General features: G+C 34.4%; 1 protein-coding gene across 1 annotated transcript; it reads left to right on the top strand.

The window, feature by feature from the left end:
• Positions 1–1,608: 1,608 nt before the first annotated feature.
• On the top strand, positions 1,609–27,780 carry LOC130245692 (coatomer subunit alpha). Its single transcript, XM_056478449.1, has 29 exons — positions 1,609–1,804; positions 4,045–4,158; positions 4,237–4,310; positions 4,766–4,846; positions 4,943–5,019; positions 7,158–7,267; positions 10,121–10,230; positions 10,347–10,446; positions 11,418–11,636; positions 11,718–11,868; positions 11,988–12,054; positions 12,406–12,481; positions 12,563–12,645; positions 14,258–14,483; positions 14,752–14,890; positions 14,978–15,140; positions 15,660–15,806; positions 15,896–16,085; positions 17,306–17,401; positions 17,496–17,584; positions 17,662–17,785; positions 17,895–17,984; positions 18,787–18,893; positions 19,004–19,153; positions 21,350–21,673; positions 24,622–24,732; positions 24,829–24,990; positions 27,105–27,299; positions 27,408–27,780. Exons 1-29 carry the CDS (start codon positions 1,765–1,767, stop codon positions 27,465–27,467), a joined length of 3,675 nt encoding a protein of 1,224 aa, XP_056334424.1. The 5' UTR covers positions 1,609–1,764; the 3' UTR covers positions 27,468–27,780.
• The last annotated feature ends 189 nt before the right edge of the window (positions 27,781–27,969 follow it).

The following is a 27,969-nucleotide window of genomic DNA, read 5'->3' on the forward strand; positions in this document are numbered from 1 at the left end:
TAATAATAATAATAATAATAATAATAATAATAATAATAATAATAATAATAATAAGGCAATAATAATAATGATAATAATGATAATGATAATAATAATAATAATGATAATGATAATAATGATAATAATATTCTGTTAAGGATTTAGGTCCCTGTAACGCTATCTTTTAAGTATATAGATAATAGCAAATTTTATTCTCCGTTTGACTAACTTTTGTATGTTTATATTCTATTTTGCATGCATATACGTCTTATTTTTCAGACATATAGTAAATTAATCTGTATCTAACCTGTATGTAATCTCTAAAAAGTATAGTTTAGTTTAAGCCACCAGAGAGCAATGCAGTCACAACTTGTGTCTCAAAATATAGTTAATTGCTCTGATACGTCAACGCGGCTGCCATCTTAATCCGATATAAAATAAACTGTTAAATAATAAATTATAATTTAAAAAATCGTGTTTGTATAGAAGAATCCAACATAAAAGCCTGCCTATGAAAACGACTAAAAAACTAAAACAAATAAATAAATAAATTATATATATATATATATATATATATATATATATATATATATATATATATATATATATATATATATATATATATATATATATATATATATATATATATATATATACATGTCAGGGTATAACAACCAAATAAGCAAATACAAGAGGAAAAAATAAACTAAAAAACAAACAATAGATAATATAAAATCATGTGTTAAGCAAATTAAAGAGGAAAATAAGTTCTAGTGGCTTTGAGATAAACAAGGTATACATTGAGAGATTTTACAGCATTGTATATGGAATTCTGCAAGAATTAAAAGGAGGTTAATAATGAAATATTCCTTACTTTTATCATCAGGACTATGGAAAAACCCAACAGGATATCCTTAAAAGATAACAAGAATCTCGGTAGTATTTTGCAATGAATAACCAAAGAAAGTTCAATCCAAAAGCATTGTGTATGAGGGCAATTCCAATAAATATGATCAGCAGTTTCACTGGGTATATTACAGAAAGTTACAAACTTGCATAAAAACTATTTATATTTTAAGAGAAGACCTTCTGAATTAAATAACTGAGATACTGTCAAAATATTTCTCTCAAACCAACCATTTAAAAATAAAGATTTGCTTTTATACAAAATGTCCTGACTGTTCCAGATAAAATATTGATGTGGAGAAAAGTTGTGTTTGTAAATCAGTGACCATGCAAGTCTCGCTTATGAAAATTTGATAATTTATAAGGAATTCGAGCAATATTATAGTTACAAATCAGTAGAAAAGAGAGACCACCCAGTTTTGGAAAAAAAGGTAATTGAGGATAAGATTCCAAGTTCAGTTTGGGTTACTTATAAATTGCCTAAGCCAGTTAACTTTGAAAGTATTGTTTAAAGATGACAATACAAAGAAAATGTAACCCTCCATAATCATACTTGTTCATAATAACATCTAACATTTAACATAATGGATTTTATTCTTCCAGAAAACGACTAATAAATCTAAAGGATGACGAGGCCTCTGTGACGTGGAGCTTGCGATGCTGGCATTTGAATAGTAAAAGCTTTATTTGTTCGCGCATGAAAGCAAGGCCCGTGTTGAGTGGATTGAGGAGACGTGTCAGCTACGGAAGTCGAGCTGCAGAATCATACTCGCAAAATCCCTTCTTACCGGGGGATGATTTTAGGATTCAAATTCGCACAAAACGGATCTATATCTTCACACATAACACATTCCTGTTCATTTTGCATTATCGGTGGAGATGTTGACCAAATTTGAGACAAAGTCGGCCCGAGTGAAAGGTATGATATTTGCTCTTGCTAACTTCACTTTAACGTTACGCCTGTATGATGTACCTATTGAGGACTATTGTTTTGTATATTTTCTGATTTTAATCTATTCTTTATGGGTGTAGGATGTAATCTACTGTCTTATTCAGCAATGATTTTGTTTAGATCGTTTTAAACACTGTATGAGATTCAGCGTTAGCAAAGCGCTAATATTCGTTAGCCTTCCAATCGCCGCAGTAACGTTAGAGATTTTCTTCAGGTTTAGTCATGACAATAATTTGCCTAAACTGTCATTTTAAATAAAGAATCGATGATAATAATATGGTTACTGTAATCATGGTTTTATCCGAATACGCTGTCCAGTTGACTGTCTTTATAATGTGAGGCACAGGTGAATCCATTACATTAAGAATTACTAACATATTTTTAGTTTTATAATAGTAATAATATGTTTATTGAGGTAAAGTTGGTTTTATATTCAAACATTTGTTCATTTTTTAACAGTGACAACTTGTGACAGTCTCTTTTAAAAACGTTGAATATTCAGCCTGAAACAGGGTTCATGCGCTCATGGAAAACCTGGAAAAGTCATGGAATTTTGACATGGCATTTTCCAGGCCTAGAAAAGTTTTGGAAAAGTCATGGAAAACAGATATCTTTGAATACTTAAATATAGGTTATTTACTTCTTTTCGGTCATTGGCCAATCATATACTGTCACATTAATAGTGCGGTGTAAACGTTATCTAAATCAATTTTACATAGATATAAATTGAACCTAAATAGATTGTTGCGTGTTTTATGATGTGCAGTAATAAATTTGAACATGCGTTGATTTTCTTTTACCACGCATATGTAGGCATTGCATGAAACAGTAGGTCAAGAAAATTTACTTAAGTCTTAGAAAAATCATGGAATTTAATTAGTAAAAATGTGTATGAACCCTGCTGAAATCAGGTGTAAATATGACTTCAAAACAGCATTAGCTCTATTAAACTGACTGTAAACAATGTTGTACTTTGATAGTCATTGGCTGCTAATGTAATTTCACTATTTAGAACATGCAAAAAATACTTTTCTGAAATGATTCTTCTATGAAGACAGTCCAAATGTGTGAATATAAAACCAACTTTACCTGAATAATATGTTTGAGTATTAAAACTAGGGCTGCACAATATTTCTTGTATATTATATATTAATGTGTAATTAACCAGAAAACAGTTCAGAACATGAGATCTGTGAAGTCATTGCAAAGTTGAACTCTAATTTATTAATATGAAAGACTTAAATTTGGATGTGTTTTTTAAGGCCTGTGACTTAAGAGTTTAAGAGAATTTAAGAGAATTTAAACTATTTGTACACAAGAATTTATAAAGTTTGCCACTTTAGTAAATATGAATTGTTTATTTAATACAATAAAATAAATACAATTCTGTGTTGTTTTACATTTGATAACTGGATTTCTATACTTCAATTACTGGTTTTCTATACTTCAATACAGTCCAACCAAAAAACATAACTTATTGTTTATTTAATTGTTATCTTAGTTTTGTTATTTTCTTTCATTCATTCATTCATTCATTCATTCATTCATTCATTTTCTTTTTGGCTTAGTCCCTTTATTTATCAGGGGTGGTCACAGAGGAATGAACCACCAACTTATCCAGCATATGTTTTGTGCAGCGGATGCTCTTCCAGCTGCAACCCATCACTAGGACACATCTATACACACTCATTCACACTCATACACTATGGACAATTTAGCAATTTACTTTTTATGAAAAGTAAAAAAAAAAAAAGTGTCAAAAAAAGTCTCTTATGTTAATCCTGTGACTGCCCCTCTACAAAACGCTGACCATGTTTTTACTGTTTTAAATAATGACTGTTAAAGTCATTTATAGAATGACTTCAAATTAAAATCAAACAAAAATCCTGTTGCACTGCTACACTTGTTTTCTGATTTATTTTAATTTTTTTTTACAATAAAACCAAAGTCATGTTAAATGAGAATCTGAAATATTTTATGGCATACTTAAAAAAAAAAATTAAAAAAAGGTAATTTAGTGCTCAAAAATGTATATTTAAAAAAAAAAAAAAAGGTCTTTCATTTCAAATTTTTTGATTTTTCATCTTTTTTTTTTCAGATTTTTCAGCTTTTTCATCTATGTAAACTAGCGACATTTTTAACATCCAAACATTTTTTTCTTGGTGGGGATTTAAACGGTTAATGAAAACTTCTGTCATCTTCTGCAGGGCTGAGTTTCCACCCAAAGCGGCCCTGGATTCTCGCTAGTCTGCACAATGGTGTCATCCAGCTCTGGGATTATCGCATGTGCACTCTTATCGACAAGTTTGATGAACATGATGGTATGAAACAGCTGATCAACGATTCATAAACTCATGCTATTTTTTCCTGAGCTCTTATGATTGTGTGAATTGGTTTAGGTCCAGTCAGAGGTATCGACTTCCATAAGCAGCAGCCTCTGTTTGTGTCTGGAGGAGATGACTACAAGATCAAGGTTTGGGTCCTTCGTTGTTGTTTTTAATAAACAAATCTTAAAGTTAGAATCATTTGATAAGGGTATGTTAAAGTTAATTTTAGTATTAACGAGTATATTTTTACTAATACATTACAGGCATTTGATTTTCAGTCATCAAGTAATAAGTGTAATGGAGATTTAAGTGTTTTGCCCTTGTTTATTAGCCTAAATGGACTTCCATTTGACCCAAAAAATTAAAATGTTTTTTTTTTTTTTAACAATCTGTTTTGATGAAATAATTGATCAAACTGTAGATTATAATTTTTAACATGATTTTTTTTGTATGATGACTATTTAAAAAAAACTAAAGCAGTAAATTAATGTAAATATTTCATTTAATTGTTTAAATTATTAAATAAATTGTTGTTGAGATTCTGTTACATAATTATTAATTTAATATGTTTTTAATACATTTTTTTGCTCTTTATGGTTAGGTTTGGAATTACAAGCTGCGTCGGTGTCTTTTCACTCTTCTTGGACATCTTGACTACATTCGCACCACATTCTTCCACCATGTGAGCCCTGTCAACTTTGTGATGCGATTTAATCATTTTCAGTAATGTTTACTAAATAAATGCCACAAGACACGAACATATAGTTCTCTTCTTCAGGAGTATCCCTGGATCTTGAGTGCTTCAGATGATCAGACCATTCGTATATGGAACTGGCAGTCCAGGACGTGTGTCTGGTGAGTTTTTATATAGATTTAGAACTAGTGGAAATATAAAGAAATCTGCATTATACAGTTTATTAAAAGGAAATTGTTGGTTGTCATAGGCTTATTGTGCAAGTCACCTAGACTAATACAGTTGAGTTTTACTTTTTTTTTTTTTTTTTTTTTATCCATTCAGCTGATCTCCAGGTCTGCTGGAAGCACTTAAATTAGTGATGAGAAGCATAAATCTTTGATTCAGATTAGACCATTAGCATCTCGCTCCTTAAAAAAAGTTAATTTTGATAATTTTCCTATTTAACTACTCTTTTGCAGTTACATGTATTTTCTTTTTAGACCATACTCGCAATAGGTACTGTTGTCTTGAACCGTGCCGAAGCGTGATTGGCCCCCCTCCCCTCTCCTCCTCAGCTCACACAACATTTTGCCTTCTGAACTAGAGCACGCTTGCGTCATCGATAATGTGACTGTTCAGTTTTACAGGAAGAGAAGCGCTCTCGCTCACCACAGTCGACGTTGCTTTAGTTATATCGTTTTTGTATTATTTTTAGTCGTTTGGGATGCAGTGACATGCAGTCAAATGTTCTGCTGAACAGATCCACAACTTTTTATACTCATAAATTATCATAAAAGCCAGTGTGCTGCACGTATTAGGTGGTTTGCTGAAGGTGGCAGCTGACGTGCACCAAGGGGTTTGCGTCTTTAATAAACTAGGACACTTCGCGTTCGTTGAAAAGTAAGAATGATTAATAAATCTAAATGAAACAGCCCCTTAAAAGTGACATTGTGTCTTCAGTTTCGGGCTAAGGCGCGCTTTGCACTCACACCACAAGCATACCATGCCAAAGCCCAACCGAACCATGCTTTGCATAGTGTGAGTTATGAATCAGAAGTGTTTTAATAATGGTCCTATTTAAAGTTTGACTGTTCTGTAGTTACATTGTGTACTAAGACTGATAGAAAATTGAAAATTGCTATTTTCTAGGCCAGAACCACACTCTAGGACTTTTCTATCGTAACATGGCTTGCAAGCGAGCAATGATATAACGCAGCACTGTTAACCTAACTGGGTAATATTTTCAGGTATTGTGTAATATCGTTGTGTCTGCTGCAGCCATGTTACGACAGAAAAGTTATTGATTATTACATCAGAATGAGAGGATAGTTTCTAACCAAATCCACCAAGAAAAGAGCCATTTTTAATTTTCCGTCAGTCTTAGTACATGACATAACTACAGAACCCACATAGCAAAATTTCTCAGGCACACACAATCAGCTTTTGCATGGCCCACATGCCACAGTAAATTACGATACATGACTGGACCAAGTCTGTCTTCCAGACAAGGGCCAAACATGGATCATATCTGGGCCAAGTTTCAGCCAAGTTAATAACCCATAACTGGGCCAGATATGTTGGTGTGTCACGACTGCAATGAAAATGATAAACCCATGAAGCTTTGTGCTTTAAGCATACTATGGGCGTGCTTTTTCTCGAAGCGACCTGATTGATAGAATTGTTTTTCTTTATTCAAATATAAGAAAAATGTATTTTAAGTGTTGCTCAAGATAGGCCAAATTTATGTGGCCCACATATCAATTATTAACAACTGGGCCAAATGCTACATTTTACATCTGGCCCGAGTATTGTGTGCCTCCTTAAAGATGGTGCCACCATTGTTTGGCCCACAAGCTGTATGCCAGTGCCGAATGAATGCCTGTTGTGCCAGCTTTATGCCAAATCTGGGCCATAATTTTTTGCTACCTGGGAAGAGTCCAGCTTTAAATAGGACCATTATCAAAATCGAATATGATTCAATCTAAGCTAAGATAAAAGTGCTTTTGTCAGACCCAGAGATCAACTGAATGGATTACAAAAAGATAAAACTGAACTATTTAACTCCTCTGTGACTTAAAAAAATGAGCCTGTTTTGTGTAGTTTTCGTTTTAAAGCTTATTTTTTGAGCCATTAAGAATGATGTACATTTAAATGAATGTTTCTAACTCATATAACACATACTTTATTTGCACTTGCTAATATATATATTTTAATTTTCATCAAAATTTCCCCTATTATAAACAAATTGATTGTCAAAAATGTTTTCTCTCAAAATACTGTAACATATCTCTCCATCTGTGTTGTCTCTTCTCTGTAGTGTGCTGACGGGACATAATCACTATGTGATGTGCGCTCAGTTCCATCCCTCTGAGGACCTGGTGGTGTCGGCAAGCTTGGATCAGACTGTGCGCGTGTGGGATATTTCCGGTGAGGAGGCTTGGGACAGGATTGAGTGTTTTGGGAAGGCTGGGGAGGTGGGAATGGAGAAAGAGAACATGGAGGAAGATGAAGGCTGCTTGTTGCCATTGTCTTCCTCATGTCCTCTTTTTACATTGTGTACAGAACAGACTCTGTGGGCTCAAAGCAAAAATACCTCTCACATTTGTCTTTTGATTTGATCTATATATCCTTTGTAAGATTACATCACTTAAAGGTGATTCTTTTATGGAACAATTCATTCATAAAATACCAAATGACATAATTTAGGTAAATGTTAGAGGTGTTTTTGAGATTCTGCATGTTTTAATGTTGTTTATGTCTGTGTCCTCTGCTTATTAACCTTTAAAACTGCTTCATTCTGCACTGACTGACAACAAATACTCATTACTAAACACTAAATATATAAAGTTCTTGCTCTATCTGTTTCTCTTCATGTGAAAGTTTAAAATTGGTACATTGCTGCATGAATAATTCAAAGATATTAAATGTAGTTATATATTATAGTTTGTATATTGCATTCCATTTAGTATAACACCGTAGTTCTCAACCATTTCGACTTTAATGCTCGCTTTAATTTACTCTACAAGGAATAATGATTAAACAATATTACTGTATATATTAACCAGTTATGGAAAAGAAAAGAATTAAATTTTCAGTTTCACTGGATTTACTTGTTTCATTAGTTACTGGTTGTAGTAAGGATTTGTTTTATTCTATAAAAGTCTGAATCTGGTAATATTCCTTTTAAAATAGTATTTATTTTATTTCTTTAGTATTCATTTTTGACTTCTGAAAATCACAGAATGATTATTTGTCTTAAAGGTTAAGGATATTCAACAAATATTGATCTCTTAACTTTTCTGAATTTACAACAGTCAGTTTTGTGCTCTCAGAAAATAAGTCTTTTATGTAGTTTATGCCCTGGTCCTCCAGCTTGGGGGTTGAGCGTTGAGCTAACGACCCACCTCATAAAATTAAATGTTACGAAACACCAACATGGCGAGGCTAAATATCAACTTTGATATAAACGGCCCTTGGCGTAAGTGTGTAGTTTATGCCAAAAGAAATGGAGTATATGACTTATTTTTCAGGATGTCGACAGGATCTTAGTCTTCAAAATGTCAAAATCTAAATTTTAGCCCTTAAACAGTCTTAAATTCACTAAAATATTGTGTTGTAGGCCTTAAATCATTTTTAACAGGTCTCAATTTTCCTATGTCCATGTAAAGCTACCCAATCAGGCTAAAATCAGTCCAATCACTAACATTTTATTTCAATAAATGTTTTAACAAAAGCTTATTTTATTAACTCTATTTACCAATATGAGTTTAATTATCTTTCTTAACAACATTTGTTTTTAATGGGTTTCTTATGTTTGAACTGGGCCGATAGAAAAAATCCTTAACGTTTAGCATTGTGCAAGTCAAACTTTTCCTTTTTTTTCTTAAAAAAGTTTTAAGTCTTAAATTTGACTTGATGAAACCTTTAGAAACCCTGTTTTAACATTTGAATGAGTTGCACAAGTAGTTTACAGAATTAAAAAAAGCTTTACTGAAACCCACAACTATAAATCATGAATTCAGAGAAACTGAGAATTTAAAATTGAAATTTTCTTCTTTTTTCCATATGTACATATACAGTATAAACTATTAAGACTACATAAATGCATGATCATAGTCAATCTATAAATGCATTTGAATATGCAGTAACTAAATGCATGACTTTACTAAAGTCTTCGTCACTCCTCTAACATCCAGCGCCCCTCCAGAGAACATTTCGACACGCTCCACCCCATCAATCCACCAGTCAGATCCATCCCTGCTCATTTCCTGTGCAGCTCCTTCTGGAAACATCCGCACCTGTGCATTGATTTGTAGTGCAGCTTTTGTTGGACTTCTATTCATTTAGCGACCGTTTAGAGTGCTGAGATTTCAGACACACATTCTGCTCTCCTTTTCTCACCTCAGTTAAGCCAATCATATCTCTCTCCTGTTGATTTACACTCATCCAACCAAATGAGAAAATATATTGATCCTTGAGTAATCACAATTAAGCTTTTATGTGTTTTGAATGATTGTTGTCTTTGTTTTGTTGGCTAAGCTTGCTCTGCTATCTTAAAGGGGATAGTTCACTTAAAAATTAAATTTTTTTTACCATCAAGTTGTTCTAAAGAAGTGTTTCTCAACCACGTACCTGGAGGACCACCAGCACTGCACGTTTTTTGTGTCTCCCTAACCAAACACACCTGAATCAGATCAACAGCTCATTACCTGGGACTAAAAGACCTGTTTTGGGTGTGACAAAGGAGACATCCAAAACACACAGTGTTGAGAACGTGGTTGAGAAACCCTGTTCTAAAGCATTACGTTTTTTTTTTTTTGTTGTTGTTGTTGGACACAATTTAAGATACTTTGAAGAATGTTGGAAACCAGTTGCCATTGATGTCTATGGTATGAAAAGAATAAATACTATGGATGTCAATGGCTACAGTTTCCAAAACTCTTCAAAGTGTCGTCATTTGTGTTCAATAGAGACAGGATATTCAAACAGGTTTTAACAAAATGGAGGGTAAGAGAATAATGGCAGAATTGTCCATTTATAAGTGATCTATCTTTTAACTCCGGTTTAGACTTAATGGAGGCCGTATGTCGTGTTTTGTGTTCTTAAGCACCAGCGAATGTTTAGTAGCCCAACAAAATGTATGTTTTTACTGTCACAAATGCATTTTAAAGCAGCAGTTTTAACGGTGTTCCTCTCTCTTCCCTCCCTGCTATGTGGGTGTTCCTGTGTAATTTGTAAACGGGTCCCCTGTGTGTGTCGGACTGTAAATGTTGCTTCCAGGTCTGAGAAAGAAGAACTTGTCTCCGGGTGCTGTGGACACTGAGGTGCGCGGCATCTCTGGTGTCGACCTGTTTGGAGCCTCTGATGCGGTAGTCAAACATGTTCTGGAGGTAAAATAAAATATGACTGTAGTACTTTATAAAACATCTCCAGTTTATTAGGTTTGAATGATGGAAGTTTGTTGTTGGTTTGAATGAAAGTTTATATTCTGCTTCTGTGGTCTCAGGGTCATGATCGAGGCGTAAACTGGGCAGCTTTCCATCCTAGCATGCCTCTCATTGTGTCAGGAGCAGATGACCGGCAGGTCAAGATTTGGAGGATGAATGGTACGTAGAATTGTATGGAAAAAATGACGGTCATGGATCAGATTTTTTTCTTTCTTTAATTCTCGTTGTTTGGATCTTTTGGTGGTGTGACAAAAATGCTCTTGTGATTAACCTAGAAAAATCTGAGGAAATTGTGTTCAGGTCCATAATGTCTGATACATCTACAAACCCTGTAGTTATACACAGTGTAAACATCAGACAGGTAGACAAATATAATTATTTGGGTGTAATAATATACAACAAGGTTTCATGGAAAGAGCACATTGGTCTTGTGTGTAACAAGATAACACAAAGAATCTATTTTTTGCTACGGATTAGATCTTTTGGAGCAGCAAAAAAAAGTAAAGTATTTTAATGTCTGTACTTATGAGTGATCTGCAGTATTGCAATTCTGTATGGTGTGTGAGTCTGTAAGTCTAAAAACAAAGTTGATGAATGAGATTAAAATAGTAAATCAAAGATAGTAGGAAAACCTCTTGAGAAATCATGACCGTCGTTGAATCATGAATTTATAGCATTAAATTCTAACCGTCGATTTAGAGTCCCAAGTTCTAATAAAGTGAAATTAAAAAAAGTAATTCATACGTCAGGCTGTCGTGGAGCTGAATAAAGCCCATGTAAAATGAATAGTTTTTTTTGTATGTCTTTGTCTCTTTGTAAGGAGTATTTATCAGGTTGTTATGTTAGAAAAATTTCAGATGCAAGTCTGACAATAAAGTATTGTATTGATAGCCCTACTTAAGTACATTATTTAAAATGTATTCAATTATTTGTTTTTTTAGCATCGCTACAGAATCGCTTAGATTAGCATTGTAATGCATTATAAAAATATTATATTCTACAGCTCTGTCTAAAGTTTTAAATATGTGTGTTTTCATTAAAATTAGCTATCCTGTATGACATTGTGTGTCCAACAGATTCACTCTATTAGTAGAATTAATTCTTTTTTTGTTTATGATGCCCTCCTCTAGAGTCTAAAGCGTGGGAGTTGGACACCTGTCGGGGACACTACAACAATGTGTCCTGTGCGGTGTTTCACCCCCGTCAGGAGCTTATCCTGTCCAACTCTGAGGACAAGAGCATCCGTGTGTGGGACATGTCCAAGAGAACCGGTGTCCAGACCTTCCGCAGAGATCACGACCGCTTCTGGGTTCTGGGTGCTCACCCCAACCTCAACCTGTTTGCTGCTGGTAGGTTACTAATCATGTTGACCTAGATGTTTTTTGGTGATTACATGTGCCACTTTTGACTGTTTTTATGTAACTTTTCAGGCCATGACAGTGGGATGCTGGTGTTTAAACTGGAAAGGGAACGTCCAGCTTATGCTGTGTATGGTAACATGCTTTACTATGTAAAGGATCGTTTCCTGCGTCAGCTCGACTTTAACAGCAGTAAAGATACAGCTGTGATGCAGCTACGCAGGTATGTGCGGTTTTGTCCTATTTCTGATTGTGTTTTGAGTAAAAGTCTGTAAAAGTGTATCTAAAAGTGATAGTGTGCCATTGAACTCTTCAGTTGAACTGTTTCTTTTGTCTTCACAGTGGATCCAAATTCCCAGTGTTCAGCATGTCCTACAACCCAGCAGAAAATGCTGTCCTGTTGTGCACTGTGAGTAGCCTGCTCAAGTACAGTCATAAATAGGGATGATTCCCCCCAAAAATGAAAATTCTGTCATTTACTCAGCCTTTTCTTGTTTCAATCCTGTTTTACTTTTTTTGCTGAACACAAAATAATATATTTTGAAGAAGCTGGAAACCTATAATCATTGGCTTCCATAATATTTGTTTTTTCTACTGTGGAAGTGACAATGGTTCCAGGTTTTCTTCAAGATATCATCTTTTGTGTTCAGCACTACAGGTTTAAAAATACATGATGGTGAATATATAGTTAGTACGTTTTCATTTTGGACCCCCAAAATCAAGATTTATTTGTTTATTTATTTTTCTCCTTTTTCTCCAGAGAGCTACTAATTTGGAAAACAGCACTTACGATCTGTACTCCATTCCCAGAGAGAGTGACTCCCAGAATCCTGATGGTAACATTTGAACTTTTCTTTTTGGAACTCTTTATTTCATGTGTAAAATGTTATGTTTCATCATTTCTTGCATATTTTCAGCTCCTGAGGGAAAGCGCTCCTCTGGTCTGACTGCAGTTTGGGTGGCCAGGAACCGGTTTGCCGTACTCGACCGCATGCACTCAGTAAGTGAATCAGGCAACATTTGTTCAAGAGAAAATGTATATGGTGTATTTGTTTTTGAGGCCAACTTGGGTGACATTATCTTTTTTAAAAAGATTTTTAAAAAGACTTTTCCAGTGGGGCAGCACGGTGGCGCAGTGGGTAGCACAATTGTCTCATAGCAAGAAGGTTGCTGGTTCGAGCCCCAGCAGGGTCAGTTGGCATTTCTGTGTGGAGTTTGCATGTTCTCCCTGTGTTCGCGTGGGTTTCCTCCGGGTGCTCCGGTTTCCCTACAAGTCCAAAAACATGTGATATAGGTGAATTGATTAAGCTAAATTGTCCATGGTGTATGGGTGTTTCTTAGTGATGGGTTGCAGCTAGAAGAGCATCTGCTGCGTGAAACATATGCTGGATAAGTTGGCGGTTCATTCCACTGTGGCGACCGCTGATTAATAAAGGGACTAAACCGAAAAGACAATAAATGAATCAATGATTTTTCTACTGTATTTTCAATAATTGTAGAAAAAGTAGGCTGTGGCCAACAAAACCTTGTAATTCTTGCATCATGATAACCTTAACAAATGAACACTTATGAAGTTTAAATACAACTTCTTCAGTCTCATTTAAAAACACTTTTCCTTAAGTTTGAGGGTTTTCAGCATGTTGGGTGCGCAGAAAGCATTTTTAGTTCAGTCATAGTTAAGTCAAGCATAAACGCACACTGCATTATGGGAATGAACTACATTTCAGCACTAGTCTAGTTCAGTTCATGTTTTCATGATCTTACACTTCATTAAGTAGATTGTTTACATGTGTAGTATTTAAATCTTATTGCAGCATTTAAGAATGGATACAGTCTGCAACCTTTTTTTTTAACATTAAGAATTCTGCAAGTGTTTGTATTGCTTCAATATTTGTCCTTATGAAGTTGTACATTTCAGGGAGTAATAAATGTTTATGATACAGTTGAAGTTAGAATGATTAGCCCCCCGTTTATTTTTCGCCAATTTCTGTTTAATGGAGAGAAGATTTTTTTTTCAACACATTTCTAAACATAATAGTTTTAATAACTCATTTCTAATAAATGATTTATTTTATCTTTGCCATGATGACAGTAAATAAAATTTTACTAGATAATTGTCAAGACACTTCAATACAGCCTAAAGTGACATTTAAAGGCTTAACTAGGTTAATTAGGTTAACTAGGCAGGTTAGGGTAATTAGGCAAGCTATTGTATAATGATGGTTTACTCTGTAGACTAGCGGGGGAAAAATAGCTTAAAGGGGCTAATAATTTTGACCTTAAAATGGTTCATAAATTTAAAACTGCTCTTATTATAGCCTAAATAAAACAAATAAGACTTTCTCCAGAAGAAAAAAAATTATCAGACATACTTTGAAAATTTCTCTGCTCTGTTAAACATTATTTGAGAAATATTTAAAAAAGAAAAAATATTTAAAGGGGGGATAATAATTCTGACTTCAATTGTATATTAAAAAAATCTCCTTAACACTATATTGCTTTTCTCACAGCATTGCCTTTTATTGTTTCATAACTCTTGCCAATACAGCACATAGCCTTAGTACACACTCTAAAACATCAAGGCTCATCCTGTTTCTCCTACACCACTGCAGCTCCTGATAAAAAACCTGAAGAATGAGATTGTGAAGAAGGTCCAGGTCCCGAGCTGTGAGGAGATCTTCTATGCTGGAACCGGCTCACTCCTGCTACGGGATGCTGAAGGAGTCACGCTATTTGATGTCCAGCAGAAGCGCTCTCTGGCCACGGTCAAAATAGCCAAAGTCAAATATGTGGTGTGGAGCTCCGACGCCAACCACGTGGCCCTGCTGGCCAAACACGGTACTCAGAACTCACTCATTTCTCGCATAGGCTTCAACATTCTAGTTTTTGGATCTTAAATTTTATTATAGAAGTGTTTTTTGCCTTGTGTCTTTTATGTACAGTAGTCAACATTTGAAGTGGATCAAAAATGTCCTAAGACAAGAATGGCTGTTTCTTAATAGTTTTAGGACAACTTTGATGAGAGTTTTTGATCCACTTTAAATGTTGACACTTATATTTATCATGTTATGACGCATATCCAACCTTTCGCTCTTGCTTTTTTCAGCCATCATGATCTGCAACAAGAAGTTAGAGAGTCTGTGCAACATCCATGAGAACATCCGGGTGAAGAGCGGAGCCTGGGCTGAGAATGAAGTCTTCATCTACACCACCTCCAACCATATCAAATATGCTCTGACATCTGGGTACTGCCCCAACAGCCTTTTGATTGTGAAAACACTGCTGCTTGGTTGATCTATTAGGTTGCTGATCTAATTGAATTTTTCTTATAGCGATCATGGTATAATCCGTACATTGGATCTGCCCATCTATGTGACAAGAGTGAGGGGTAACAGCGTTTATTGCCTGGATCGGGAGTGCAGACCACGTGTGCTTAACATTGACCCCACCGAGTACCGATTTAAACTGGCTCTGGTCAACCGCAAATATGAAGAGGTTAGTGTTCAGCAATCAGATTTGCACTTTTTTTTTTTGTTTTAAAAACACTTTTTATTTTATATTTTATCATTTGTTAAATTAATTTTAATTTTTTTTTTCAGTTAGCACATTTAATTTTTATATATATATATATATATATTAATTTAGCTTTATTTTTACATCTTACAATATTTGCATGTAAATTAAGTTATTGTATACATTAAGTACAATTATGATGTGTTTAATTTCAGCTGTTTTTATTTAATTTAATTTGTTTTTAATTGAATTAGTTTTATTGTTTTGTTTTATTGTTTTAATAAATTTTGTTGTGATTTATTTTTTTTAATTATAATTTTAATAGTTTTTTTATATTAATTTTGATTTATTTACATTTTGTTAAAGTATTTAAATTTATTTCAGTTTTATTTCATTTCAACTGGATTTCAGTTCAACAACAATAATTTTTATAATAGTTTTAGTTTAGTTCAGATTATCTACTCTATTAATGACCCATTATTTTCTGCCCAACACCCTCAGGTTCTTCACATGGTGCGGAATGCTAAGCTAGTAGGCCAGTCCATCATTGCCTACCTGCAGAAGAAGGGCTACCCAGAGGTCGCACTGCATTTTGTCAAAGATGAGAAGACCCGTTTCAGTTTGGCACTGGAGTGTGGAAACATTGAGGTACGAAGAATTGACATTTTTAGATGTTGAAGCCTTGAACACTTTTACCTCTTATTACCTGCTTATTTTGAACTTGACTGTTCCTGCAGGTGGCGCTGGAGGCTGCAAAAGCCCTAGATGAGCGAAGCTGTTGGGAGCGTCTTGGCGAGGCTGCACTTCTGCAGGGCCATCACCAGGTGGTGGAGATGTGCTACCAGAGAACCAAGAACTTTGACAAGCTCACATTTCTGTACCTCATCACTGGCAACCTGACAAAGCTCAGGAAGATGATGAAGATCGGTGAGTGACGAGAAAAAATGACTCTCTTTAGGAGGAATCATTCTAACATGCTGATTTAGTGTTCTGGGAACATTTGATTATTAGTCATTTTAAAAACAGATGTGCTGCTTTATTTTTGTCACAACATTGATGCGTGATGTTGATTTATTTTTATGGGATTCTGCAGCCCTAGTGGAATTAATAGGTTTTCAGATATGTGGGGTCTCGTTTATTAAACCCTGTGTAGAAACCTTACTAAAAGTGAGCGTACGGAAGAATAAATTTTAATTGATTTATTGTTGATTTTCGCTCGTAAGATTATTTAAAGTGGTAAAATTTATTTAATATTGAAATTAAATGTTTACTTGGTTGTACACATTTTTCAGTCACGTTTTTTATTGTGCGGGGAAGTGGCGTAAGCACATTTCCACCCCCATTTTGTTCATATGGCACATTTATTAGTGAAACCCCTAATCACAAGTGCTCCGATGAGATGTATTCTGGATCTTGGCTTTTTTTTTTTTTTTTTTTTTTTTTAAACTTTCACAAATTACAGTTTGTCTATTTCTTCTTAAAATAGTCTAGTAATTTTTTTTCTTAAGTTAATGTGAATGTTCATGTGAACAGGTTATGCTAATCCAGTTAGTGAAACAAACAAACTTTAAAAGCTTCTAACACTATTCATGTCTGGGAGCATGTTGGCTTCCCCATAAAATATAATGATGACAGATCCAAATTTTTGCATGTGTCCTTTAGAAGGAAAGTGCCTGATGTTTAGGTTTTTAGGAAATTTACATGAATAAAAATGCCGAATGCACCTGAATTAAAAAATGTTCATGAGCAATTCACAAAAAAATATCTCAAATATGATGGTTGGATGCTGACCACATGAGCAATTATACTATGAAATGCTAAAAAATCTGACTACCTCTGAAAAGTGGTCAAAAGTAAAAAAGCTTAAAAACATTTTTCACTCCATTTGCATTTTATGTAGTGTAGTTCACTTGTGATTGGAGTAACAAAAGAGTACCAATTACCAAGTGCAAATTAAGCCTATTATGAGAAATAGACGTCTTATTTAAAATACCGTCTGATTTTTTTTTTAACAGCTGAAGAATCTAATTTATGAATTTGTTTTTGTTTTTTAATTGTATATTTGTTATTAAATTGTTTTCGCCATGAAAATAGCCATTGTTGCTGACATGGCATTAAATGAAAATATATGATATATGTCTTCACAGCTGAGATAAGAAAGGACATGAGTGGACACTATCAGGGCGCTCTGTACCTGGGTGACGTCAGTGAGCGAGTGCGGATCCTCAAGAACTGTGGGCAGAGTGAGTTTTGTCACTGTTTTTAATTTCATCATCATTTGAATGCTAATATATCGTATTATACAAATGTCATCATCTGTACCGTGTACCTTCTTAGAGTCTCTAGCTTACCTGACAGCTGCCACTCACGGGATGGATGAGGAAGCTGAAGCCCTGAAGGAGACCTTTGACCTAGAAAAAGAAATGGTATGATCTGTCCTCATTATATTTATAGCCGAGTGTTTGATCAGAATTATTGAGCTGTGATTTACGTTCCTGAACAGGTGCCAGAGGTGGACCCCAATGCTCAACTGCTGCAGCCTCCACCTCCCATCAACCCTCTGGACACAAACTGGCCTCTGCTCACCGTCTCCAAGGGCTTCTTTGAGGGAGCCATCGCTGCCAAAGGTGATCTGCTGTTTTTGAGTCGCATGTTGAGTCGACTGCCAAGATTTATGAGGTTAAATGTATCTCATTTTGATAAATACTGTGAATTTTTTTTTTTTTGTTTGTGTAGGACGAGCAGGGCAGATGGTTGCTGATCTGGACATGGATGCTCCAGGAGGTGAAGGCTGGGGAGAAGATGCAGAACTTCATTTGGATGAAGGTATTTACTATTGCGAAAACACCAAATCAAATGATTATTTCATTCATGATACGATGACGTTATTTATACAAGATGGCATATTGGACACAGTAGACTTAAGCTGCTAAAAAATGTCAGTATTGCAAAAACATCCTAAATGTAAAGCACATACTTTTGCAATGAGATAATTTCTTCAAACTCCCTCTAGAAAAAAAGCATTATTTATTTAAGTTTTTTATTCAAAAATGCATTTTACGGTTACAGATTTTTATTGTGTATATATTAATTACTGTTTTTATGTATTGTTATAAGCCTATGTATTATAGAAAAAGTGTTATTTATAAATAGTTTGTGCTTTTTTTTTTTTTTAATCAGTTTTTGGTATTAAAATAGCCATTGAATCTGATATGGCAAAAAAACTCTCTATAGTGAAACTTTATAAAGTTACTGGCACCTAAACGATGCTTGAACACACACACATATATATGCATGTGGACATAAAAAAAATAGTGTATATATATATATATATATATATATATATATATATATATATATATATATATATATATATATATATATATATATATATATATATATATATATATATATATATATATATATATATAATACAAAAACAAAGATGTGCATAGAATAAGCAGGTTAAATAATAATCACAATAAGTCTGTGTTCTGATTCAGGACATATGGCATAATTCAAGGCCCTTTTCAACCCACATTTATTGACCAAAATGACACTTTTTGACTTACAATAGAAGCTATGTTTTCTTTTCTAACCCAACACTGATTCCTGATGCTCTGCTCAGATGGCTTTATGGATGCTCAAGAGGGATTTGGTGATGAGGGAGCCATTGGGAAAGAGGACGGAGGAGGCTGGGATGTTGAGGAAGATCTAGATCTCCCACCCGAGCTGGTACGAATGGTGTAGAACTGAAATAAGCCACTTCCATCTACAGCTGGATTTATTCTCAATCTTAACTGTAAGATCGTAACTGTTATGTTTTGTTTTTCCCTTTAACAAAGGATGTACCTTCTGTTGGTGGAGGCGGCACAGAGGGTGAAGGCTTCTTTGTGCCACCCACTAAGGGCACAAGCCCAACCCAGATGTGGTGCAACAACTCCCAGCTGTCTGTGGATCACATACTGGCTGGCTCTTTTGAGACTGCTATGAGGGTAATGAAATCTTGCTAAACTACAGATTAGGGCTTTTTGCTGTTGTTAATATATTCTTTTACCACCTAATAATACATTTTAATTGTATTGTTTAAAATACATTTCCGGTGCTCCGGTGCACTAAAAATCAAGTTGTCCGCGGGGTCTTAAAAATTATAACAAATTTATAAATCTATTTAGAGAAATTTTAAGGCCCTTAAAGTATTAATACCTCTTAAATGCTATTTTTAGTTATTTTTAGTATTTATCACTATTTATTAATATTTTTAGTTATTATCAGTATGCTAAAGTTTACCTGAATTTAATCTTTGAATATTTGGATGCTGTGTAGTTTATAAAATAAAAATAAAAACCCTGCTAGATTTAACATCACGCTGCTTTGTTTGCTGTAGTAACCAGAGAAACACTGTTATTCCTGCTGCTTTAAAGGTGCCACCTTAACATTTTTATTAAGTAAATAAATACAGTTTTAGTTTAGGATTTGTTTCTTGCAATCAGTATTTAGTAAGTTAAAATGTCGGCAGTGTTACTGGTTGAAACATGAAGTGGTGATGAGGTCTTAATGTATCCAAAGAGTCTTTAAAAAAGGTCTTAAAAGCTATTGAATATCAATCTCTGATTCTTGTATAAACCCTGAACATAATATTACTCTACAAATAATAATAATTATTATAATAATACTATAATATATAAATCTAATAAATAATAATCTAAAGATAAAATAAATCTACTAAAAATAATTATACTATATAATATAAATATAATAAATAATAAAAATCAAAAAATAATATAATTACAAATGTATAATTTCTTGTGATTACAATAGTGCCTTTTGTAGTTCTTACATGCTTTAAAATAATTTAAAATATATTATTATGATTAATAATATTATTGATTTGGTAATTGATATTACTTTGTAGTTTTTGGGCCTGTTTTTATTATTATTCTCACTGAAATATTAAAATAAGAAATTACTTTTTATTCTACTGTTAAAAATAGCTTTTTAAAAAAATCTGATTTGCTATATTGTAGCACTAATAATTGATTATTTTACATTATTATTATTTATATTGAATCAAAATATTTGGTTACTATTATTCTTTATTATTTACTTTTGTTGTTTGTTGTAAAAATAAATTAAGAAATATTGTTATTGTAATATTTCACTATATAATTAGGGCTGGTGGATTAATCGGAAAGTAATCGAAATCGACATTCAGAACCTGTAATCCATACATTTTTTTTCAATTACTTTTCCTACTGCTTGTGGAGTCACATGACCTCGCTCTGTTAAGACTGATTTATACTTCTGCGTCGAACGCACTGGTATGGTCCGGTGAAGCCTTTACATGGTCGCATACCTGTGCACCTCTCAAAAAATAATGTAACTACACGTTGCACGTTTGCACTACATTGACGGTGATTGGAAGCTGCGCCAGAGATGTCTTTGGGTGGCATATTTTCCATTACAATAAAATTATTATTAACATATTTGCTTCTAGAAGCTGCAAGAAATGCTTAAAATATTATTTACAGGATATACAAGAGTTAATTTATTCAGAAGAGATACTCCTTATTTTCTGCTCTTAAAAACGATGAAAATAATGAATTTTTGTTTTCAATTTTGTTTTTGTTTGTTTTAGGCAATGTTTATTTTATTTCAGTTGTTCAACATTGATGTTTAATAAATAATCATAGTTTGTAGATAGTGTGTGTTTCCTGTAATTGTTTTAAAATCAAGTAATGCACCCTTCATTTATAAACCTCTCACTTATAATATGTGAACATTGGTACAAAACCTGTCAGTGAACTATGAGTGCAAAAAAATGTATAAAATAATCGCTCATTAATTGTCATGGAATTAAAATGTTTAATTAATCGAGATTTAGATTTTTGGTCAAATCACCCAGTCCTATATAAAATTCAAATATTAACAGTAAAACTAACAATACATACAGCCTTTTTATGTGATGATTGCACCAAACCTTATCTCGATTTTGGTTTCAATTTAATTATTCATTAATTCCACAGATGACTTTAAAAACTCTGAACTTCAGTTGTCTCGTGAGAAAGGGTTGAAGCTAAAGGTCTTTTTATAGTTTTACGTTAATGTACCTGCATTAAAACATTGAAATGTCAGATTATTATTATTATTTTGGCTATTTCTAATTTTATTTTGATTCTTCTCTTCAACAGTTACTACATGACCAGGTTGGCGTTGTTCAGTTTGGGCCGTATAAGCAGCTCTTCATGCAGACTCTGTCCCGTGGCCACACCTGTTACCTGGGCCTGCCGTCTTTGCCCTGCCTGCACAGTTTTCCCCTGAGGAACTGGAAGGACAGCGGGCCTAAAGGAGGTCTGCCAGCGGTGGGTCTGCGTCTTGCTGACCTCATTTCTCGCCTGCAGCAGTGCTATCAGATGACCACCTCAGGCCGATTCGAGGACGCCGTGGAACGATTCAGAGCCATTCTCCTCTCCGTACCTCTGCTCGTGGTCGACAACAAACAAGAGATTGCAGAGGTGCGTTTTCAGTCATTTGACAGATCTGAGTCGCAAACATTACTCCAGTGTCATTTTTGTTTAGGATTTTCATGCTGTTTTCGCAACTTAATTTTAAATGACAGATATGAGACCGTAACTAAATAAAAAGTTTTGAATGACCAAAGCTATAATGAAAATGTATGGTCATCAACAAATAAAGTCTCGACGAACATGTTAGGCAGGGATGATTTGGTGAAAGATCTAGTCAGTAAAAATCTAACCTACAGATCTACCTGGTAAATTGAAGCAAATCTCTATCTCTTCGTGAAATTGAAAACGTTTTTTAGATGTTAGTTTTAAGGATATCTATTAGCAAATGTGCTCCAAAACAATGACCGAATTAACGTTCAGAAAATATAAAACTGTATAAACATCCAAAGCTTGTAGTTTGTCACTTCGCCTAAATGGATAGACAATGGTTACTTTTAAGTCACTGCATACATACTTCACATTCTTATTAAATCTTGATCAATCAAATGCTCTCTAGCATCTGACATGTCGTGCCACCTACAGGACACTTCACATTTGCTTTTCATTTCATGCGCTTGAGCTCAAACTCTGAAACAATAAACAAAATGCTATTAGCTGTTTTTTTTAAAAGGGGAGGAGCTACTCTATGCCCCATGTTCTTCCTTTTTCAGTTGAGATTACATCCAACATCGAATAAAAAAGGCACATTTCAAAACATGTAAATCTTTGAAAATGTTCATATGTAGGAGAAGAGAAAGATAAAAGCATTAGAGATAAGATGTGGATAACCCGAATCACAGATTTAAATCTGTGTCTGTATTATTAAAACATTCACATTATTCATGTTTAAAAATGTTTTCCATCATATGAATGAGCTTAGAAATTTTGTATACACGTTTATTATTTGACGATTTACCTGTTTGTTTTTAATCAATTAAATTCAAGTCAACTGAATAGATTTAAAACTAAAATGATTCAGATAACTAAATACCCAAATAACTAAATACTAAGTACCCACTGTACATATACATTTGTAATTATATTCATATATATGTATATATTATTAATAGCAACCTGTACATGCATTCATCTATTGTTAATCTCTGTTCATAACTAATGCAACCTGTATATAATGTTCATAGTACATCCATCTGTAAATATTACCATAGTTTTTCTATAATTGCACTTTATAACTTATACCTATATCCTGCAGTTGCTGCTATTGCACTCCTGGTTAGACCTAAACTGCATTTTGGTGCCTTGTACTTTTACATGTGTAATGACAAAGTTTAATCTAAACCAAAAGGGAATTTTAGTAATCAAAATACACATGTGCTCAGGAATGTTTTTTAAAGGGCACCTATGGTGAAAAATCTACTTTTCAAGCTGTTTGGACAGGCATATGTGTAGGTATAGTGTATAAACCGTCAAATTGGGGTGATATAAACACACCCAGTCCTTTTTTTTTTTTTTTCAATATAACAACATACAAACGGTGGACCAATTGGAGCAGTTTTGAGATCGACCGCACGTAGGAGTGCGGTCCCCCGTCCACCGAATTGACTGACAGGCGCGCATTACCATATCCTCAGTTTGTTGTTTCACGTCTGCCATTTTTAGCGTGTGAGCCAAAGTGATGTCACCAAAGAAACACCCTTCTATTTTTAGATGTAAGGCTCATTGGGCTCAACACAAGATCAACATTCACCACATGATCGGTGTCATTGTTTGTAACTTTAGGTGGGTTTGCAAACATATGTACTTTTCATTGCGTCTTCCTTAAACCGTTTTCATTTCCCGTGGTCACAGAAGCTCCCTGTGATCTTAACTAGGTGCAGCTGGAAAGTGCGAGCGCATTGCCTCACGTGAGCTTCCCTCACACCTGGTCGTACACTAGAAGCACCACTCGGCCACGCGCAGCGCCATGCATTTTAGAATTCTAAACATAGGTTTCTATCGGTGTACACACACCGGCGCCGTAAATTGACGGCTGTCCGTGGCGCCCAGCCATGACTCGGGACACTTCATATTTCTGCCACGCCACAGAGCGCCATGTGAATAGTTTCATTGTAAATAACATGCAAATGTGCGCGTCTGGTGTCTGGCTCTGAGTGGCATGTCCGGTGTGACGCCCTTTAGTTATAGCCTCAGTCAAAGTTAATTCAGTGTGCGTGGTTATTAGTCTCGGTGTACAAGCTCAGAACTTTAAACTAGCACACAGTTGGCTGTAAAACTATTCAAAGACACAAATGCTTTAGTAGTCTCTGCTTGGTCTGTGTCCGAGTCATACATGTACGGCTGAATGCTGGTCCTCTCACTCATGTTGCTTCTCTCTGTCTGCCTGTCTGTTGCCATACACAAAGCAGGGGAGCTCTTGGCTCTGCCCCCTTGTTAAGTTGGGCGGGAAGTCGAAACTAATTCTCATGTGAAGCAACACATCCCTAAAACAGCAACCTGTGTACACGGCCCCAAAATGACACTTTTTAACACATTATAATAAAAAAAATCTAAATTGTTTTGAGCTGAACCTAAACTGGCACACTCAGAAGAACCATAATATTAATATTAAATCTTAAAAAAGGGGTAAAACTAGGTGCCCTTTAAATAAGCGCCTCTTCCATCATGTTGACCTCAAATAAAACCGATGTCATGACAACTTGCTAGTGTAAACAGAAGCTGGCCCCGCCTCTGAGTTTTTCTGCTCGGTCCACAGCTTACAACTTGCATTGTGCAGGGCTTGTTGAACTTGTTGAAGTTGAAATTCTTTTAACTTTAATTTAATTTAAAACACACGGCATGTGTGTTAGGCACTGCTAAAGATGAGAGACATGAGCGTAATGCTTGAGCTCGTTTACATAGAACTATAGAAAAGTAGCACATTAGGATGGACAAAAAATGCATTGTGAATGAAGCCTGACTATTACAATCAAAATTAACGCTACTTTTCTGTTACTCAGGCCCAGCAGCTGATCACTATTTGTAAGGAATATATTATTGGCCTTACGATGGAGACGGAGAGGAAGAAACTTCCTAAAGACAGTCTTGATGAGCAGAAGAGAATTTGTGAGGTAAGTGCTTTCTAGAGTGTTGCCTTTTTTTATCATCTGAAATGTGCAGCAACTTATGGGCTAAATTGATATTTATATCTCTTCTGTGTGTTTCAGATGGCGGCGTACTTCACACACTGCAGTCTGCAGCCTGTCCACATGGTGTTGGTTTTGAGAACGGCACTCAATCTTTTTTTCAAACTGCGCAACTTTAAAACTGCAGCAGGTTTCGCTCGCCGTCTGCTTGAGCTGGGCCCCAAACCTGAAGTGGCACAGCAGGTGAATTGTTGATTGTGTTTTTATTAGGGTTAGGTTATTTTTTTTTAGGACAGTGTAATGCAGGGGTGTTCAAACTCGGTCCTTAAAGGCCAGTGTCCTGCATAGTTTAGCTCCAAACTTCCAGGCAGGCGTGTTAAAGGAATTTGTAGTATAACTGCCTGGTTCAGGTGTGTTTAATTGGGGTTGGAACTAGGCATGGGATGATGACTGTTTTCAAGGTATATCGCGGTTTGGAAAAGTTGACGTTTAAAACCACCAAAATCTGTTCCTACGGTATATGTAATATATTTTTTTTTATTTAATTTTGTCTATATTTAGTCTTTTGGACAACAGTATCTCCAGCAGAAAAGATATCTAAAGATGCCATTTTAAGTCATAAAGAAATCTGTGTTTTTGAAACAAATAAGGACAATGATTCGTTTGAACTATTTAGCCTGACATGTTTACTGATCCAAAATATTTTATGTTTCTTAAAACAAGATCTATTGTGTTTAAAGTGGAAAAAAAGTTTTTGTTTTGTACCCAGACATTGAAAAAGAATATATTTTAGAGCAATCATCACAATACTATAAAACCGCCAGAATCTTATACTGGCCCATGCCTAGTTGGAACTAAAATATGCAGTGCACCAGCCCTCCAGGACTGAGTTTGAACACCCCTGTTGTAATGCATCGCATGGCCTAATGTTATGCACGCATTAAAGGTTAATTTTGAACAGCAGATTATCTTATTGGAGTGTCTGTAATATGTTTCTTTTGAAAAACATACATGTACGTAAGGTAATCAAAGAGATCATTTTAATAATTTTTCAAAAGTTGTTGTTATTATTATTATTGTTATTATTATTAAATTAATTTTAGAAATGACCATAATATATATTGAGATTTTTTTTTAATATAGGCTTTATAATTTTCCAAGACCATCATATATTTATGCCATTTAAGCCATTGTTACTGCTGTATCATGTATCTATTAGTTTTTATTATAATTTTTTTTATTAATATGCTGTTTTTCGTCATTTTGCGCTTATAGTTTTATTTATAGTTTTATTGACTCATTTTATTAATTTATTTTGTTTTTTTTTTAATTAATTTAGTTTGTATATTTAGTTCCATTTATTTTATACCTATCCGCTTGTTAAGTCGTGACTTATCGATGACTAGGCCCACATGGAATCTGCGCGCGCAGAATTCCGCAGATTTCCACAGAATTCTGCAGATTTTTAGCCCATCAATAATTCTGTTTATTTACTTGAGTAAATGTGTGTACGTCTCAATTTATTCACTTTTTAAATTAATTGCAGTAATATTATTGAATAATATGAAAATGTTCATCTGATTTTTGTACAATGCAGTTTGTACAGTAATATTTTCTGTCTTTTAGTAGATATATTATATGAGTTATTTATCTATCTATCTATATATATATATATATATATATATATATATCTATATATCTATCTATATATCTATATATCTATCTATATATATATATAGATAGATAGATAGATAGTCAGATAGATATAAATTTGCGTGACGTCACACTTAACAAGCGGATAGTAATCTATCTCAGTACATTTGGGAAATAAAGAAAGAAATAATTATAATTTAATTTAATGCACTGTCTATAAATTTGTGTGTGTTACTTTTGCATGAAGTAGCTATAAGAGAAGGGGTTCCTAAACTCTGTCCTGACCAGTCAGTGTCCTGCAGATTTTAGCTCCAACTTGCCTCAACACACCTGGCCTAGTTAGAGCTTGATTAGCTAGCCCAGCTGTGTCTGATTATGGTTGGAACTAAACTTTGCAGGACATCGGCCCTCCAGTACAGAGTTTGGACGCCCCTGTATTCGTTTTTTTTTACTAATAATTTGTTGTTTTTGTCTTATACATTCATGTATATTTTATTATTATTTTAGTTTTTTAGATTTACTTGCATTTAATTGTATGCCTGTAATCTTTAATAATAAGCAAATAGTAGAAAATAGTAGATTGACATTATTAAATATGTAAATCTCAGTAAATAATACATTTTTCTCAAGTGTTTACATTCCTGTCCTTCTTGTGAAAAACATCCCTCAATAATAATCCAATGTTCTTCATCTTTCCTTGTCAGACACGTAAAATTCTTGCAGCCTGTGAGAAGAGTCTGACAGATGCTCACCAGCTCAACTATGATCCTCACAATCCCTTCGACATCTGCGCAGCCTCTTACACTCCTCTGTACCGCGGGCGGCCCGTAGAGAAATGTCCCCTGTCTGGAGCCTGCTACTGCCCCAAATACAAAGGAGAGGTCTGCAGGGTCACACAGGTCAGTTCTCAGCTATTATTTAATTAGTGAATTCAGGAAGTCTAATATTTTCAGTATGTGGACTGTGGAGAATGGGTTTTGATTGGCTGTCTCTCTCCTGTTTTCCAGGTAACTGAGATCGGGAAAGATGTGATTGGGTTGCGTGTCAGTCCACTGCAGTTCCGCTAAACACTCACGTGCTGTTAAAACGTGGATGAAAATAGATATGCTTCTCCTCACATATGCTTTTCCTTTATAAGATGAAGTAATGAAATCTTTTAAGATCAGAACGTGATTAAAAAGAGCCATGTTGTGTGACTAAACGCTCTGTGACTGTCCTTTCTGTTACTACAGTATATCTGAGCTCTCTACTGTCTGTATGCTTGCATTAATATGCATATAATTAAAATAATAATCATTGTGCATCTGTCACTCAGTGCAAAACAAGTTTCTTTTTTTTTGTGAACACTCTAAATATTGAAATAAAATTCTGGTAAACAAATGTTTGACTGCTTGTTTGTCACAGATTTATTGCTATTAGCTAAAGTTTTGATAAGTTATATTCATTTTCTGAGTTTTCTAAAAAGCTAAATATTGAACCCTCAGTAATAGAATACAGCACATATTTGCTAACTAACAAAGTAAAAGAAATTACATATCAAAATATTTCTTAGATGCTATCTTTGGAATA

Source organism: Danio aesculapii, chromosome 2 (assembly GCF_903798145.1).
Source record: "Danio aesculapii chromosome 2, fDanAes4.1, whole genome shotgun sequence".
Lineage (NCBI taxonomy): Eukaryota > Metazoa > Chordata > Actinopteri > Cypriniformes > Danionidae > Danio > Danio aesculapii.

What these genes read in the sequence shown, in the direction of transcription:
- LOC130245692 (XM_056478449.1), top strand. Translation starts at nt 1,765, where the DNA reads ATGTTGACCAAATTTGAGACAAAGTCGGCCCGAGTGAAAG. An exon ending in TAGTCAAACATGTTCTGGAG is followed by an intron (nt 10,231 to 10,346) that starts GTAAAATAAAAT and finishes CTGTGGTCTCAG; the next exon opens with GGTCATGATCGAGGCGTAAA. An exon ending in AGAACTTCATTTGGATGAAG is followed by an intron (nt 17,985 to 18,786) that starts GTATTTACTATT and finishes TGCTCTGCTCAG; the next exon opens with ATGGCTTTATGGATGCTCAA.